The 16,842-nt window shown below is 48.6% G+C and overlaps 1 protein-coding gene, 1 long non-coding RNA gene and 1 pseudogene across 2 annotated transcripts in view; 2 read left to right on the top strand and 1 right to left on the bottom strand.

Annotated features, from left to right (window-relative positions):
* insyn1 (inhibitory synaptic factor 1) overlaps nt 1-7,840 on the bottom strand; it is a 29,495-nt gene extending 21,655 nt beyond the window's left edge. The window contains exon 1 of the mRNA XM_023817377.2: nt 7,492-7,840. Coding sequence (XP_023673145.1) covers nt 7,492-7,635 — 144 coding nt within the window. The 5' untranslated portion in view covers nt 7,636-7,840. The remainder of the gene's footprint in view (nt 1-7,491) is intronic.
* The window catches only part of LOC140578192 (uncharacterized), a 46,963-nt gene extending 36,937 nt beyond the window's left edge, over nt 1-10,026 (top strand). Inside the window, exons 2-3 of the long non-coding RNA XR_011982264.1 lie at nt 7,834-9,133; nt 9,257-10,026. This is a non-coding gene — a long non-coding RNA (uncharacterized lncRNA). The remainder of the gene's footprint in view (nt 1-7,833; nt 9,134-9,256) is intronic.
* Nucleotides 10,027-16,296: 6,270 nt separating this feature from the next.
* Nucleotides 16,297-16,423, top strand: LOC111846826 (U1 spliceosomal RNA; annotated as a pseudogene).
* Nucleotides 16,424-16,842: the final 419 nt, after the last annotated feature.

Below are 16,842 nucleotides of genomic sequence, written 5' to 3'. Positions count from 1 at the left end.
AACTGGACATCGCTGCAAATTGCACTTTAATATTTGCCTGTTCAACCACAGTGTAAGGAAATTTTATATATCTGGGCAAGGGCGTAACTTTGGCTGGAACATTGGAGGGGGGGGGGGGTGGAAGTCTCCACCCATGACAGGGGAAACATGATTATTGGGGGGAGGTGGTCATCACCCCCCTGGAAATTATGCCCATGTATCTGGGTGACAAGCAGATTTTGCCGTCCCATACAACACCGGCATGGCGTGACTCAGTGTTGACTGAGAAATACCCGATCAGTCCGCAAGTTCTCGCTGAAAAGCACCTGTGGCTAAGAACCCGCGAGTGGACAGAACTTGTAAAGGAACAGGTAGCCTATAGCGCAATTCCTCATCATCTGCTTTTGTAATGCTGGCCCCAGTTTAGCACACAGCTCCAAAAGGATTGCTCTTGGAAATCTGAATCGACTTAGAAGCCAGTCATCATCATGGGCCAGGAAATCAGTATATGATCCCTGAATACGAGCTCTATTCTGACTCTTCCATTTGCAATGTCCTCTAACAATGCAAGAGCAGCCATGGTTGGAATATTTTTTGTCTTTCTCTGCACCGTTTTATTGTCACAGATTGATTACGATCAGGTGACCGATGGCCAAATAATTTCGGTGTATTTCATGCAGACCGCGTCATGAATGCGAGTCTGACACAGTGAAACTGCAGTAGCACTCTTTTGCCAGTAGGTGCCTCCATTTTGCCAAATCGAGCAGAAACTTGCGTACGCCTTGTCTGGGGTTGCCGTGAGAATGTGCGTGGCGGTACGCCAAGTTAAGTTTTTATACATCTCGACGTGAGCGTGGAAACGGGCGTGCGCAACATTTTTGTGCGTAAGCACCGTTTATACATCACGGTTGTGTGCGTTGTTGTGTAAACGTCAAAGTTAATAAATATCTTAGTTTGTTCTTTGATGAAAGACATATAGTTTTATTATACATAAATGCAATGATTTACGGTTGTGATAAATGATGAAGAGCTGCATTAACTTTATTCCTTTTAACAGTGTAACTGCATTTCCGCAGTAAACGCCGCGAGGGCCCTTGGGATCAGCGAACAGTTCGTTTGAGTCACCGACCGAGTGTCCGAAAACCCGCAAGTTCCGATTTGTTCATCGAACAGGCTCTCGGGTTTTTTGGAGTCAGTGAGTTAGAGACCAGGGGCCTCATGTATAAACGGTGCTTACGCACGAAAATCCGAAATCGCGGGGGATGCTTTAGGATGTTGAATAGCCAAAGATCAGTTTTTAAAAACGTTTTAAAATGATTTTAAAAATCGATTCGTTCAGACTTACGAGTCGGTTCAACCCGTTCACAAAAAAACCAAGTTAAAAAGAACAACTCGTTCGCGAATCGGCCATCACTAGTGCACAATGCTCACGACGGACACAGTTTACGCCCTCAAGCTGCACAAATGTTTTTATTTTATTTATATACGTTTTATTATATACATCTGGTCCTTTCACGTGATCATATTGTTTAGCGAAACGCCAAAAGAAAAACAATATATAAAGTAAAGAACAAACTATCATTAAATCATTCGCGTTCATTATCAGAATTAAGCACATACTGTAATTGAAAGGACATTTGGATTGTTGAAATTGCGTTTCAGATATTTAGATAAGTCAGGTGGAACATTAATACAATACAGCCCTCAGAAGGTCGCAGCATTCTTTGTGGCTTGTTGTATGTTGCGTTGCATTGTCATGCGTGATGGATGTCTGTTGGACGTAAATGAGGACACATTAGAGGACTTTGGAAGGCGTGATGCTGAACTGCATGTGCCGATGGCAACAAAGGAGTGTACGCCGTCAGCGCGGGCAAGGAGGGATCAGGTGGCAGAAGGGCTGAATCATCTGTAGCCTGGTAAGGAATCTAAAGTGTGAGATGTAGAAAAATTACAGCCCTGTTGCCTTTTATAAGAGCATTTTAAAACACCTTAAAACTGTTTTGTTTGAACAAAGATTGCACTTTCTTTTAAATTTTGTGAACTGTACACCCAAAATTAAAATAAACACCCAGGCATAATAAGTCCTCGTTCCTAACCGCTGCTCTCGTTCAGCAGCGAGCTTCTGCTTTCCCCGTCTTCTGACATCATTATACGGCTTTCGGCACTTCGCGGATGATGCCAGAAAACGAGGACCCGCTCGCTGCTACCTCATCCCACGCCTGCTTCACCTCGAAAGGCTTAGGTGGAACAGTGCTGCTCCTGTAAATGATATACTCGCTCATTTTCACTTCGTGCATGAGCACATCTGGTTTGCCGGGCAAATAGGCTGTTGTAATACGAAATCTGTCCTCTGCATTTAACCCATATGTGACGTCGTGACATAGCAGGGAGCAGCCCGAAGAGCAGTGCATGAGGGCGGTACCTTGCTCAGGGTACCTCAGTGGTGCTTTGTTCGTCAGGGATTCGAACCTGCAATCTTTCAATTACAAGTGGGCTTTTCCACTACTGCCCACATGGACACGCCCATAAATGTTAGTTTCGCTTTGCACTTTCCGTTTTGCTTTAGCTTATCAAAATAGAGCCCAAGATGTGATGAGTTGATAACTTGTCGGATTTAAGGTAGTCCAGACTAAATGTAAGTGAACAAAGATAAAGTCCATTTAAACTGGGGCTACTCTGAACTAAGCAGAGAACACTGGCCTGCATCACGAAACTGGATTTCTTGCTTAGCCTGATAACTTGTCACATTTAAGGTAGCCTACTGTACTTTAAATATATTTTATTTTCATTCATGCTTGCTATCCTCGAGCAATGCGACCAGCATTCTGTCTCACAGCACCGTGGACAGTACGGGTCCAAGATCTATGTTTTGACCCATGACCTTGGCAGCAGAGGTCATTGTGTTCATCCATCCCCACACCTTCTGTATTGAGTCTATGTCACGTAAGCTAACAAAAAAAGAAACACTCATGTTCTTCCATTTCTTCACAACTTTTGCACACCAAAAAACAGATTGCATATGTATATATATGTATGTGTGTTTTTTAAATGCTGATTAAATTGTGAAATGCACCTTGTGATTTGCTTTGTTGTGATGAATACATAATTCCTTCCTGTACAAATAATAGTATCTAGATAGTGATTCTGGAGCATTAATTACGAGACTTGCAGCAGGCAGAATGTCATTCTCACTTCAAGGTGGGAGACCTGGTGTTTTAGCAGGAATGGTAATGGCGATCCGTATCCCAGCTCGTGCTTATTAACACGTGTGCTGTCTATCCCAACTGTCATCATAATCACCTCCCCGGTCATGTTTTCTCGCACAGTCTCTTCGGTTACTCGCTTCCTATCCGTTTCATTTTCAGCTAATTCTCACAGTGCCAAAATAGAATAGTGTACCAGAACTGTGAGGACGGGGTGGGGGTGGGGGGGTAGGCAATCTATCATGAGTCCCTCAACATTGCAGTGTCTCACACATTAATGAGGGAGTCCCAACAATCAAAGTAGTCTATTAAGAGCCTGGTTCCCGGCATGATGCCGAATGTTAGCTTTTCTGCTAATTTGCTACATGTAGTCCACTCCCACCACAAAGTCATAGTTACACTGGACTCATAAATCACCACCTTCTTTATATTTTTAATAATTTAATTTTATAGTATAACCTGGTTAGTCTTATTGCTATTTTAAAATCTTGACTGAGGGAACCGTGTAAGAATTGCAGTGTACTTGAACTTCTGTATCTGTGCAAATGGCATATAAAGCTGCAATTCAATAAAAAAAAAATACAGCTGAGCTGCAGCTGGAAGGCTGGGAACCTCTGCCTGGTGCCCCAGCCGCACAGCACTGCTCAGATCCACAGGGATGCAGGTGACAGTCTGTGACCTGGCTGCACGCTGGGGATGTGTGAGGGATCCCGCCGCTTTGGCAGCGTCCTCCCAGGGGCTAGAGGACACACTTGCCCGCGGCCCACGCACTCTGCTCCACTTGTTAGTGTGTGTGATAACTCATAGGAACAGCTGGTGCCTCTGTCCACGTCAGGCTATACGGCTGGCCACGCCGTCGGGGAAATCAAAAGCGAATGCAGACGGGTGGCGGTGCCGCATTTCCACACGTAAAACAGGCCTCGATATCCTAGGAGTCACAGAGAGGGAAGCGGAATCCCCAGTTTATCGGAGAAGTAAGAAAAATGGCCAATTTGACATGATTTATTTGGGGTTTAAAAGATATTATTCCACATGGCCAAGTGTCTGCATTGGCCCTGGAGAGGAGATTGGGTTCCTCAGATGAATCACGTCAACACCAGCTTTTTTGAAAATAGTACCTGGGTCTTAATTTACTCGCATCACAAATGTACACTGAGGTGAACCCAATGACACCCTTGACTGCAACTGCAAAAACTGATCACTGCTATTACACTGGAATTGCCCTCGGCTTAGGCTGGTGTGGGGGGGGGGGAGTATTATCTCCCCTCAGCCTGCTCCACAGTGTCTCTTAATCCCTGTGGAGGGGGGGTAGGGTTATGGCAGTGTATTTACATATTAAAAGATGACAAGTCTCCTCATTTTTTCCTCACGCTATGTTAGAGACAGACGGGATCCGTTTTCCATTATGGGTGAAGATGTATTGATATGGTAGAGAAATGCATAAAACCTATTTCAAAGGTGATGAGTGTAGCGATAGATGCAGTTCTGAATAGATCGCAGACTCCCGCTTATCCATTAAATGGTTCAAACTATCCAAGAAAAAAGGCCTGTATTATGCTTTATTACCGCTTGGCTTTCACTCAGAAAAACAGAGTGTGACGTCATTGCCGGTACTGGGGAGCCTGCCGGCAGCTGTGTGCCTGTCTGTCTCTATGCATGTTAAAGGATCGGCTCTGAGGTCAGGCTTCTTTGCATATTTAGGACAGGTCGCTAGTGCTCTGCTTCCACACCATGCCCTGGCTTGCAGAGCGAGCTCTCGCTGTCTGTCGGCGCTGCACGCCATCTGGATCGGAACACACTCGCCACCTGCCCATTAAGTTCCTATCAAACATGCCGCTGTAAGTAGATGGCCTAATTCTCATAGTCGCTTGACGTAGGGAAAGGGGCTTTACTGCCGCCATGACATGAGAGCCACATTATCTGAGGCACGCCGGTTCCCAAATTTATAAAAATAGCATGCACAGATCCAAGCAAGAAGCCGGTGCTGCAGAGCGAAGGGGAGTTACGTAAGCAAGCAGGCGGTTGCATCATTCGGCAGACGTAGCGGGTCTCGCTGAGGTCTGTGTGGTCACAGCAGGTTTCGCTGGGGCCGCTAGCGCTGGCTCCCAGCCAGAAGAAAGACCAATGGCCACACTTTGGCTTTCAAATGAGGACCCTTTTCCCATTAGCCTGTTATGAATTCCCTTGCTAGCGCACCGTCACGTCCGCACAGGTGTTTGTTTTTATCTGCTTACACCTTGAGCTTGATCTTCCTGGAGTTTCATACTCGCTACTGATTCATCGCTTCTAAGTACTGGCAGATTTGCCCCCATCCCCCTGTGCCATCACACTGCCCTCGTTAGCCACCATGCCATTCCCAACGCGGCGCTTGGATAAGTGGAAACCTGGAGAGCTGACGTGCTTCTGGTGGGTGGTTTTCACTTTTCCGTGAAGCCAGTTGTTGGCACAAGCTGCAAAACGAAGGATACGACTGGCCAACTTATCCTCTTCCTTTAGAAAAATTGCGTGGGCAATTAACTAATTTTTCATCCATATGGGATAGACTGAATAGGCTTTTCTTTCAGGGCCACCATTTCCTGTGGCCTCATGCCTGATGTCTGTGGCTTGTTTACCAGTGTCTTATGTAAGAGGCCGGTTTGGTTATGTATAGCTCCTGTCTCGCGTCCTCCTGGGTGTCACAGGATGGTGCAGTGGGCCTCCTCCAGCCCGCTTGCTGCCTTTGCCATCCCTGCCCTGTCGTTTGCCGGCAGTGAGCTCAAAAACTGCCTGGAGGCGGTGAGGCGGCTCTTGTTTGGAGCCAATGGGCAAGGGAGTATCTTCCTGCTAAAGGTCCCTAACCTAAAGCCAAGGTCTGGGGACACTGAAGCTGACCTACTTATGCGAGAAGTGTGCCTAAAAAGGCACGGTGCATGCAGGGGAGCCATGAGGGCTGTAACAGCCGATAGCATGTGTCCATGAGATAAAGCGGGACTCTGGGGACAGGCAGCTGTCAGCCATACTGCTCTGGGCCACGCGCCACAGGGTGCCGCTTCACCGAAATACTTACTGTACTGAATGATGATGATAATAGTAACAATAATATAAATGCAGCTGGTAGTAATATTTATGGTAGAAGCTAATAACAATAACTAGTAATCGTTGCACTACCAGTTTCTCAGTGACCAGTATGTGGTATCCTGCTTACTATAACAGGACATCATGCCAAGCAAAGTGAAAATGTAGTCGGGGGGGGGGGGGGGGGGAGCTGACCGCAGTCGGGGGGCTGACTGAGGGTCTTCTGACAGCCGGGGAGCCCCACTGGAGGGAGCCCCACTGGAGGGAGCCCCACTGGAGGGAGCAGTGTAATTAGGGCTCCCTTCTGCTTTTTTTTTTGTTTTCCTCCGTTTTATTTGAGCATCTCAGTAAGAAGAGCTCTGGGGGCGGGGGGGGGGGGGGGTCAGAGCGATACAGGCACGGCTGGGGGGCTGGACTTTGCATCTGTCGCACACACAGACACACATACATAGACACACACATGTGCACACACATACCCGCACATGCACACATAGGCACACAGACACACGCACACACATAATGCAATATGTGTAATATATATCAGATGTAATATGTACATTTCCCCACACACAGACACACACACATATGTTGCACTTTTTCATACAGGCCTCCTTAAGTGTAATGTGCCACAGACTCACTGCCAGGGAGACACTGGCTCCTCTGAGGCTTCCTTCACAGCTACCTGCAGCATCATTGGGCTCCACGTGAGACTGAGCTATGGGCAGAAGGATACAGAACATTCCGAGGAGCCCCACGGTGGCACTGACGGCGTACCGCGTAATGGCAAGAACCGGCTGGCATGCAGATCATTAGCCCAGCTGACTTCCGTGATGGAGGGCGATGCAGCTCACTGCCTCAGCTCCCAATCTGAGCCTGTGGCAGAGATCTCCTCATCTCGTTACCATGACACTTGTGGAAAATACAATAGGAGTGCGACTCTGAAATCAATTATATAAATATAGTGGCTTCCCAGTCCCTGCGTAAGAAGGGCTCTCTCTTAGTCCAGAATAGCTTCCTGTACCTTTTTTTAACTGACCTGCACTAAAAATGGCTGCTTGTACCATCGCAAATAACGTCTCTGGTTTGAAGCCAGAAAGCCACACTGCCTGTCACCTTTGGCCAGCAGCCGAAGCCCAAGGTGTCACCATGCAAGCTGAAAGACACGTCTGGGGCCTTCTTGTATCAACTCTCCCCCCCACCCCTCAATTCCCCTGGGGTACATTCAGAGAGTCAAACAAAGGCACCAGCACCTCACCTCCCGCAGCTCCCTGGCCACCTCCTTCAGCTCCTGCAGGATCCCTTCCAGCTGTTCAATCACCATCTTCATGTGGCTGCGTATCTTCTCTCTCTGGCTGGGGGTCTCAGAGGTGTCCCGGGCTGGCACTCCGCTGTGGGACATCCTTCACAGGGCAAGGAGGGGCGCGGGGGCAGGGGCGGCACGCTGGGCTCTCTGGGGGGCCATGTCGGGCTCCATGTCTCTGACCACAGACGGGTGCGGCGTGTTTTATCCGAACGGGAGCTCCAGCGACGCAGAGAGACCTCAACATCTTAAAAGCACTGGGGCGGTCGCAAGAGCTTCTCTTCCCTTTCCTTTCAGCGGGTTCGGCGCATCGTGGGTGTGGAGAGAGCGCGGCGGCGCGTTCCAGCCGGCGCCGTGGCAGCGAGAACAGCAATGGGCAGGAGGAGTGGGAAAGTATTGCATACGAGTCTCTGTCTGTGTCTGCTGAGGGGTACGGCACTGTCTCTGCGTAAGGCGCTGCAGGAGACCGCTACTCCACTGCGAAACTTTTTGTCACATTGGTGCTGTCTGACTGTTCTCCCTGGAAAGGCAGAGACTGGCCACGGCGAGATGGATGGAGGAGTTCTGTCAGTTTTGTTGTCCAAATCTGACAGGAAGCCTAACTCTGAGCCCTTCTCTAGTTTTCATGCATAGCCAGCAGGGATGAACTGTCCTTTCTAAATATACCCTTCAGAGTGTCTCGTCTCTTACACTGGAGGGATAAAAATCACATAAGGTACTTCCAGTGTCCTGGATTGTGTCCTCATTGAAATTAAGAAACCAGCTAAAAAAAAAAAAAACAATCAAAACCCTCTCTGCATGTTTTTTTTTCTGGAACGTCTGTGTTGTGTCCTTCCTTCCAGATTAGCTGAGAAAAAAAAGCCAGAGGACAAGCGAGTGAGATCTATGATCCTCTCCTCTGGGCTCCTACATCCAGGGGGAGGGAGAGCAGAAGGCAGGGACTCTGAGTCAGAGTGAGAGTGCGCGAGGAGTGCGGAGGCCGACGGCCAGGACAGGAGCCTCTCCGCACAGTGCCCATCACGGCCTCTGCTGTGCCCCTTCCGAGACCTGCGTCCCTTTGACCCAACTTTTCCCGTGGAGACTCAGTACTACCAGTTCCAGTAGGAACAAAGGGAAGGTGGAAATCATTAACGACGTCCTGGCATCCCCTCGGGAATCCACTGGGGTGTGCCGTGTGCTTTCATTTCTCTTTGTACTTTGTGGGATTTATTGTTTTTATTATTGTTTTATTCCCATCTTCTGCAGAAGTAAATCCCAGGTGCATTTCCTGATGAGCACGGCAGGAAGCGCGAGGGGGCGGGGAGGTCAGGCTGAGATCCACGGGTGCGTTGTCCTCCCCTGTACCAGGGGGCAGTCTGGCGAGGGGGAGAGCAGGAAGAGAGGCAGGGCTGGTGCTGTAATCCAGCCAGGAGGTCCCCCCGGCCCCGCTCGCCCTCCCCCCTCTCACAGCAGCGGCGCAGGCGTCCGCGGCTCAGCGTCTGTGGCTCAGCGTCCGTGGCTCAGTGTCCGGTGCGTCGGCACCGTCTCTGGTGGCACGGAGGGCAGTAGGCAGCCTGCGCAGCCCGCCGGCTCTGTGGCAGTCCCGATCCCTGTAGCCGTAAGCACATGCACACACACATACGCAGCACACAGTCGCTCAGCCTCCTCTCTCTCTCGCTCTCTCTCGCTCTCTCCCCCTCACTCCTTCTCTCCCTCTGTTTCTCTCTCCCTCCCTTGCAAGCCCTGGCTGAGCTGTCTCAGATCAGGAAGCTATTCACCATCACAGCTCAGTACGAGCGTTGGTGCCGGGCTCGGAGGAGAAAGCCGGTGTTGGCGGCAGAGCCACCAGCAGGCTCGACCGGCACCGGCGGCGGGCGGCGGGAAAAGGCTCCGGCTCCGGCAGCATCCAGTTGCTGCCGCGTCTCTCTCTGGCCTCCAGCCACGCTGCAGGAAAGGGTGCCCTCGCTGGAGGCGGTGGGTGAAAACGATTGCGGGTGGAGATGCTCTGTACCTGGCGGAAAGAAGTGGCTCGGTGCCCTCCCTGCTGGCTCCTCTCTCTCTCTCACTCTCTCCCCCCGTCCCCTCCGCGCTGCGCCTGCGAGCCTACTGGAGGAGGCTGCCCGAGTTAACAGGGCTCCGGCACGGGGGGAGGGGAGGGGCCAGACCGCTTAAAGGGACAGTGCTGTGACATCGGCGAAGAGGTGGGCACCTTCACGTCTGTCATCTCAGGACCAAATAGGATTAAAAAATCCCAGGATTCAGAAATCACAAAAGCAGTGTGAAAAAAAGATTGCCGGTATGCAGCCCCCCTGTTTGTGACATAAATGTATTAATGGGCTTTGAATGGGCTATGTTCCAGGCACAAAATTGTGTGGGAAATGAAATATAATCCTAGATAATGTACCGGCTCTTTTGAGTTTGTACTTTGTTTTTTTCCTTCTGTGGGTTCTGTCCCCAGGGTATGTACCCCAGCAGTAACAAGCTGATCTGGAAAACTCTGCAATATAAAATATTCCCTTTCATGTATTTTTTTTTTTTGATTAATAAAATATCTGTTTTGGACGGTTCTTATTTCTTGAAAAACACGAGCGTGTGCTCTCAGCGCATTTGGCTCCATCTCTCACGTTGTCTCTCTCTCTTTTTGCCATCCGCCACCACCATTTATTCGCGTGTGTCCTATATGGACTTCTCAGCTTGAATGTTGGGTTTGAGGCATGACTTAAATCTTTGGCTCTGCATCCTCACATAGCGAGAGCCCAGACTATGAGCAGTGGGGAACAAGGCCGACAATTCTCCTGAGAATGGCAGGATGGCGTATGAAACCGGCTCGGGTGTGCATGTGCTCGTCAGATCTGACCTTTTTCAGATGAGCTCAGCTGACTTTTATTGCTGCACACATAATTCTTTTTAGTGGTATGTAGCTAGCAGGCCGAATGGCTGTCATTATGATACCTATTGATTGTTTGTGAAGTTCAGATATCATTGATGTTAATAGGTGTAATAGGTGGAGCTGTGGACAGGGAATTGGGCAGAGCTGAACATGTGTACTGTAGCTTGAGTGAAGCCACAGATGAATGAATGTGACAGTCAGTATTTACTATGAGGATGCAGATGTGTAGAGTATGACCCATTCTTTTCTTTAGGTCATCACAATGCTGATCAGGTGGTGCATGGGTGGGTGGATGGATGGATGGATGGATATTTTTTCTTAGACTTCAAATCATTAGTGTTTAATTTTTCTACTGAAAATATAATGCAAAAGATCAGTGTGCTCTATTCAGAAGTCAAAATGGCTGCACGGAGTAACTGCATCTCACTGTGTATAAACATTTGAATTTAAACGCCATGAATAAAATATTGCAGTGCTGATCTCACCTCTGCATGAGAAATGGCTGATTGCCACACAGTGGCGCTGTGGTGCAGCCATGATTCTTTCATTTCAAGTCGGGGACTCCAGGAAAGCTGACTGTGGGGGTAGCTCTTCAAAGCACCTCGTGTGATGGTTCCACGAGCGCTAGGCAGCGGGACACGCTAACAGAATTCCATGCACTCAGGCACCATTCTTTCTGTAAACACACTTAAAGCAGCCTGGAAGCTGAAGGCCATACTGGATCACTGTAAGGTTTCGAGCTCAAACAAATCGTCCCAACTTGCATTAAGTAGCTGTCACCCAGGGTCGTCAGTGAGGTAATTAATCTGCAGACTCCTCATTAGAGTCACTAATCGTCTGCAGCATCCTTACGGGCTGAACTGGGCCAGCCACAGCCGGCAGAGACCGTGCCCACGGCACCCAGTAACTGCCTGTCTGGCTAACTTTGCCCATTTAAATACACTGTTATTGTTCTTTGACCTTTTTAAATCGGTCATAGACGTGCTTTAGATGAGTAAAACTGCTCACAGAGACCTTACTTGAAAAGATTTTAAAGCCTGTTAGGCTTCATTAATTATCGGCAAAAGTTGTCCTCCTCTGTGACGTGACTCATATGTCACCAGGGCCTAAAATTGGGTTCGTATGCTTGGAGTCTGACTTTAGCTTGAAAACCCAGATTTCTGAATAACCCAGCTAAGAGAAGTAATGAGTTTGGCACTGGACCTAAACACGATCAGCTATGGGCAGTGCTTAACCTAAAATAGTGCTGTAAATTGGGGCTTTTTTTTTTATTATTATTATTATTTAAAGCCAGTTGTTATGAATAAAGGTCAAATACTGAGCCTGGAATGATTGTTGTTTTTCTTTGAGGTCTCCTTTGGGAGTGCCATACTACTCTCTATGCTACAGACCCTCTAATAAGATATATATGATGTGTAAGCGCGTGTGTGTGAGCCTGTCTGCTCTTATCCATGTATCTTCCTCAGTGAAAACGAGCAGCGCACGTTTGCTGTACGATGTGACAGATGACAGCTAGCTCACCATTGGGGGGATTATCTCCCTGAAGGCTTGGCTTTTATTTTAAGACCAGTTAAAAATGGTCCTTCTTTTTTTGGTGAGCAGATAGAGGTCACTGTAATGAGAGGTTCCCTATGCCTCTGAACACAATGCTACTTTGATAGAAGGGAACACTGCCATAGTGTTAAATACCGGATTTTGGTTGTGAGTTAGCGTTAGGATCTCACCCAGTGTGCAAATGACTTTGTGTCCAATGCAGTGGGAAGTTATCATGCTGTATATGAGAATTCCTCCATGTTGGTCGCTTTCTTTGCCTCCATCATTCTGTATATGAGAAGATTCCGCTGTGATGGTCCCTGTCTCTGCCACCATCATGATGACTCCTCCATATTGGTCTGTGTCTCTACCGCCATCATACTGTATATGCGGTGATTCTTCCATGTTGGTCTGTGTTTCTGCCGCCATCATACTGTATAAGATGATTCCTCCATGTTGGTCTGTGTCTCTACCGCCATCATACTGTATATGAGGTGATTCCTCCATGTTGGTCTGTGTCTCTGCCGCCATCATACTGTATGAGATAATTCCTCCATGTTGGTCTGTGTCTCTGCCGCCATCATACTGTATATGAGATGATTCTTCCATGTTGGTCTGTGTCTCTGCCGCCATCATACTGTATGAGATGATTCCTCCATGTTGGTCTGTGTCTCTGCCGCCATCATACTGTATATGAGATGATTCTTCCATGTTGGTCTGTGTCTCTGCCGCCATCATACTGTATGAGATGATTCCTCCATGTTGGTCTGTGTCTCTGCCGCCATCATACTGTATATGAGATGATTCTTCCATGTTGGTCTGTGTCTCTGCCGCCATCATACTGTATGAGATGATTCCTCCATGTTGGTCTGTGTCTCTGCCGCCATCATACTGTATATGAGATGATTCTTCCATGTTGGTCTGTGTCTCTGCCGCCATCATACTGTATATGAGATGATTCTTCCATGTTGGTCTGTGTCTCTGCCGCCATCATACTGTATATGAGATGATTCTTCCATGTTGGTCTGTGTCTCTGCCGCCATCATACTGTATATGAGATGATTCTTCCATGTTGGTCTGTGTCTCTGCCGCCATCATACTGTATATGAGATGATTCTTCCATGTTGGTCTGTGTCTCTGCCGCCATCATACTGTATATGAGATGATTCTTCCATGTTGGTCTGTGTCTCTGCCACCATCACACTGTATTCACTATGAGGTGATTCCTCTATATTTGGGTGATTCCTGATCCTGTTAAACTAGCAGCTCTTGAGCCTCTACATGTTAGCTTCTGGTCCAAACAACTGTGTAGTAGCATAACAGAGCTGCAGTGGGGTTGCAGACAGGTTAGCGTGGGTCAGCCGCGCTCTCCAGCGGGTCCACTGCAAGCCGCACGGCGTCATTGTGCATTCTGTGGCGGCGCAGCTGATCCAGTTCATCTCCACGGCGGCCCGCTCCCCCCTTTGCCTTTGCTGTCCCTTTCCAGCCTTTCATTATCTTTATGAATTTCTTCTGCTTGGCCAATACCCCCCAGAGACTCGTTTGCACACTGCCAGCCCGTGACCCTCGCACTGTCACTTGCTTTAGGGACCAGAGGCAAATGTTTTACCTTTTGGCTCCGGTATCGTGCCTGATCTTTAGCATTCATGGGGTGACTAATGGATCTACAGTCTTACCCCTGGATTCATGGAACCTGAATAGATCTCATCTAAATGTAATAAAGTCATTTTAGATTAACGCTACAGGTAATTACTGTGATATCAATAACACATGCTTACACACATACATACATCTCCTAAGCACATATGTTCATCAGGGTTGGAGTCTGGCCTGGGGAATACCCTGAACGGGATGCCAGTCCATCACAGGGCACGGAGAACCACCCGCTCAGGCACACACTGATACACTATAGGCAAATTAGAAGCACCAGTTAATCCAAGAGTGTGTCTTGGCACTGCAAGAGGAAACTGGAGAAGGTGGAGGGTCCCTGTGTGGCACCGGGAGCTCGTGTGAGCTCGGGACGCACAGGGTGGGGAGGGCGACTCAGCTGGCAGCACAGTGCTACACCCTGAGTATAGTAGTGCTGCAGTAATAACAACAGCAGTGCTAGTCTACTCCTTTCCTGTTTTCTTCCCTTGCAGTAACATCCTGTTCAGGCATGCTGCTTCTGCGACCTATTAGTGGTGGTTTTTCTTTCTTTCCTATACTCAGATATTCATGGAATCTGAAGTGAAATGTGTGCCGTAAGAGTAGCGAGAGATTAACATGAAGCATAAAAGGCTGGATGACTGAAGCTGGCTGTAGTCTTTTAAGCCTCATCAGCTTTCAGACTAATTTATGGAACTCTCCTGGAGGTGGGGCTGGGGCTCCCTGGGGCATGTGACAGTCCATGGGGGGGCCACATGCGCCCGCTCTCCTTGACAGATTGGATCCCTGTGTTTGTCACGCCGACCGGTAGCCAGGTCGTCCCTCACCGAGGGGGCAGCGGGCCGTGGCGGCTTGCGGGCACAGCACGGGCGGGAGAAGGGCAAGAGTCATTTCCAAGACAAAGCACGTCATGTCAGGGTGCCGGCCCAGGATGAGGACTCTGTTTCACTGGCGGGGTGGCTGGGTACGTGTTTGTGCACGGTGGCTGTCCCTGAATGTTGGGGGGGGGGGGGGGCATGTGACAAAGGGAAGGACGTGTTTTCCACACACGGAGCAGCCGCCTGCAGTTGCTGTGACCGCTCAGGGCCGCATTCGTCAGCATGCTCTTCAGCCGGCCGAGTGGGCTAAGGGATGGTTCCGGTGAAAGGGGCTGTCACTCAGCGGCAGGGCAGAGCCGCTCAGGAAGTTCCGCTGCTCAAACAGCCGTTGATGACGGGAACCTTCAGAAATCACAGCCTAGGAGTCATGGGCTTTCCAGGGAGAGTCACAGTCCTGAGTACAGAGTCTAGGGCCGGTGTGTATGCAGGTTTTTGGGATAACCTGTAGGTCAGCTGTTCAAACCCAGGTGTGAGGACTCTTCAGCCAATCAGTCCTCTAATTAGTAATCTAATTAGGGAGTTGCAGCAAAAACCCACATACACACCGGCCCTTTGCGGATAAGATTGGCCACCCCTCGCCCAGGGATTCATCGCTGTCATAAATCACCTTCTCGTGATGTTGTCCTTAAATAGCAGGGTGTCCTCTGCTTAGCTTCACATCTGGTGGTAAAAATGTTTCTTTCATTTTCATCATTGGCTCCTCATGAAATAACACAAGGTGTATGTGTTTTTTTGTTGCACCCCCGACACCTCTCCATCTTACCTTGACTATGACTGTTTCAGTCTCAGACTGTGATTGTTACCATCCTGAAGAAATGCATTATGGGTAATGGATGGTGTTCCATGGATTTTCTTCATGCCAAAAACAGTCCATCACAGTGTGGAAGCCCAGCCATGGGAGCCCGTGTCATGTGTTATACAGTTGATTTAATAGTGAAAATGCCATGCTTTATGTTGATAAGGCTGTTCTTTTTCTTTACTCATGAGTTGTGCATTATTGATGATGGTATATATCACATGTAAGTGCTACAACAGGCAAGAATAGTGTTTGTACAGCCCCTGGTAGACAATGGTGAACAGGAGACCATTAGCTGTGGGCCTGGAGAGGCCCGGCAGGCTCATTATCGTGAGGCGAAGAGGAACTTACCCGCTTAATAATTAATATTCACTTATGAAAGATACATTTACAGATCGACGCAGGACTGAATGATGCAGTGTTTTACCCGTGATGGCTGGGTTTGACTTTAAAACCGAAATCAGCCGTGTTGTTTTGGAAACACAATACGAGTACCCAAGTTGGGCAAATGCTGGCTGTCAGAAAAAACTGCCGCAAAAAATGATTATACATCCCAGTGTAGAATGGCTGCTTTTTAAAGCTGAGAGACTGGGCAGATGGCAGGTAACTGTGAGATATTGGCACAGAGGAGGTAGCCAGAAATCAGGGCCCGAGGAAGAAATGGCAGGAAGAGGCTGGCGGCCTGAGGCACACAGCAGCCAGCCCTTCAGCCTGCCCCCCCATGCTTGCAGGCCCCTCCACGTAAGCTGAAGAGCAGTTAAGGTTACAGTATTCTTAACCCCCATTAAGTGCTGCCCCCACTTTGAGGGGCCAGTAGCGCTAACGCGGGCAGGCTGCCAGGCTCCTTGACGCAGTTTTGTGGTGCCTGCAGTGTCTTTGTGAAGGCAGACGGAGTGGGAGCGAATCCGCTGGACAGTGACCTGTCCATGATGATCAAGGATAAAGCAAAGTGCAAAAACTATCAAAGAGCTGTAAAGCTCCAGATTAATCTCAGGCCACAGTAAATAATAAGCTGTTGTGCTTTTTTTTTTTTTTTTTTACTTACCTGGCAGGGGAGATACCATGATCATGAAGGTGGTTCACCCAGGGTGAGGCCCAGCCAAATGTGGGAATCTCGACTGCATAATTTCTGGTAGTGGGGGACTGCGTTTGTGCTCTCCCCTGATTTACAGTATTATTATTATTATTATTTTTTTTTGTGGGCAGTGGTGGCTTGATGGTTAGGGAAGCGCACTTGTAATTGAAAGATTGCTGGTTCGAATCCCTGACCAGCAAGGCACCACTGAGGTACCCTGAGCAAGGTACCGCCCCCAAGCACTGCTCCCCGGATGCTGAATTAGCTGCCCCCTGCGATGTCACGAAAGTCACATACGGGTTAAATGCAGAGGACACATTTCATTGTTGCGCACTGTGCTGTGGTGTGTCAACAATGACCACTGATCACCAAATTCTAATTCTAAGGATGTTTCTGGAATCTTACTACTTATAAGACAATAAGAATAGGCTATCCTTAGTGGAAGTGACCCTGTTCAAATCCGCACTGTAAGCTTAGTACCCTGTGGCACTCTGCCAGATCACATGCT

The sequence above is a fragment of the Paramormyrops kingsleyae genome, chromosome 13 (assembly GCF_048594095.1).
Source record: "Paramormyrops kingsleyae isolate MSU_618 chromosome 13, PKINGS_0.4, whole genome shotgun sequence".
Classification (NCBI taxonomy): Eukaryota; Metazoa; Chordata; class Actinopteri; order Osteoglossiformes; family Mormyridae; genus Paramormyrops; species Paramormyrops kingsleyae.
Note: the sequence above shows the minus strand (reverse complement) of the source record. Positions and strands in the feature narration are given on the sequence as shown.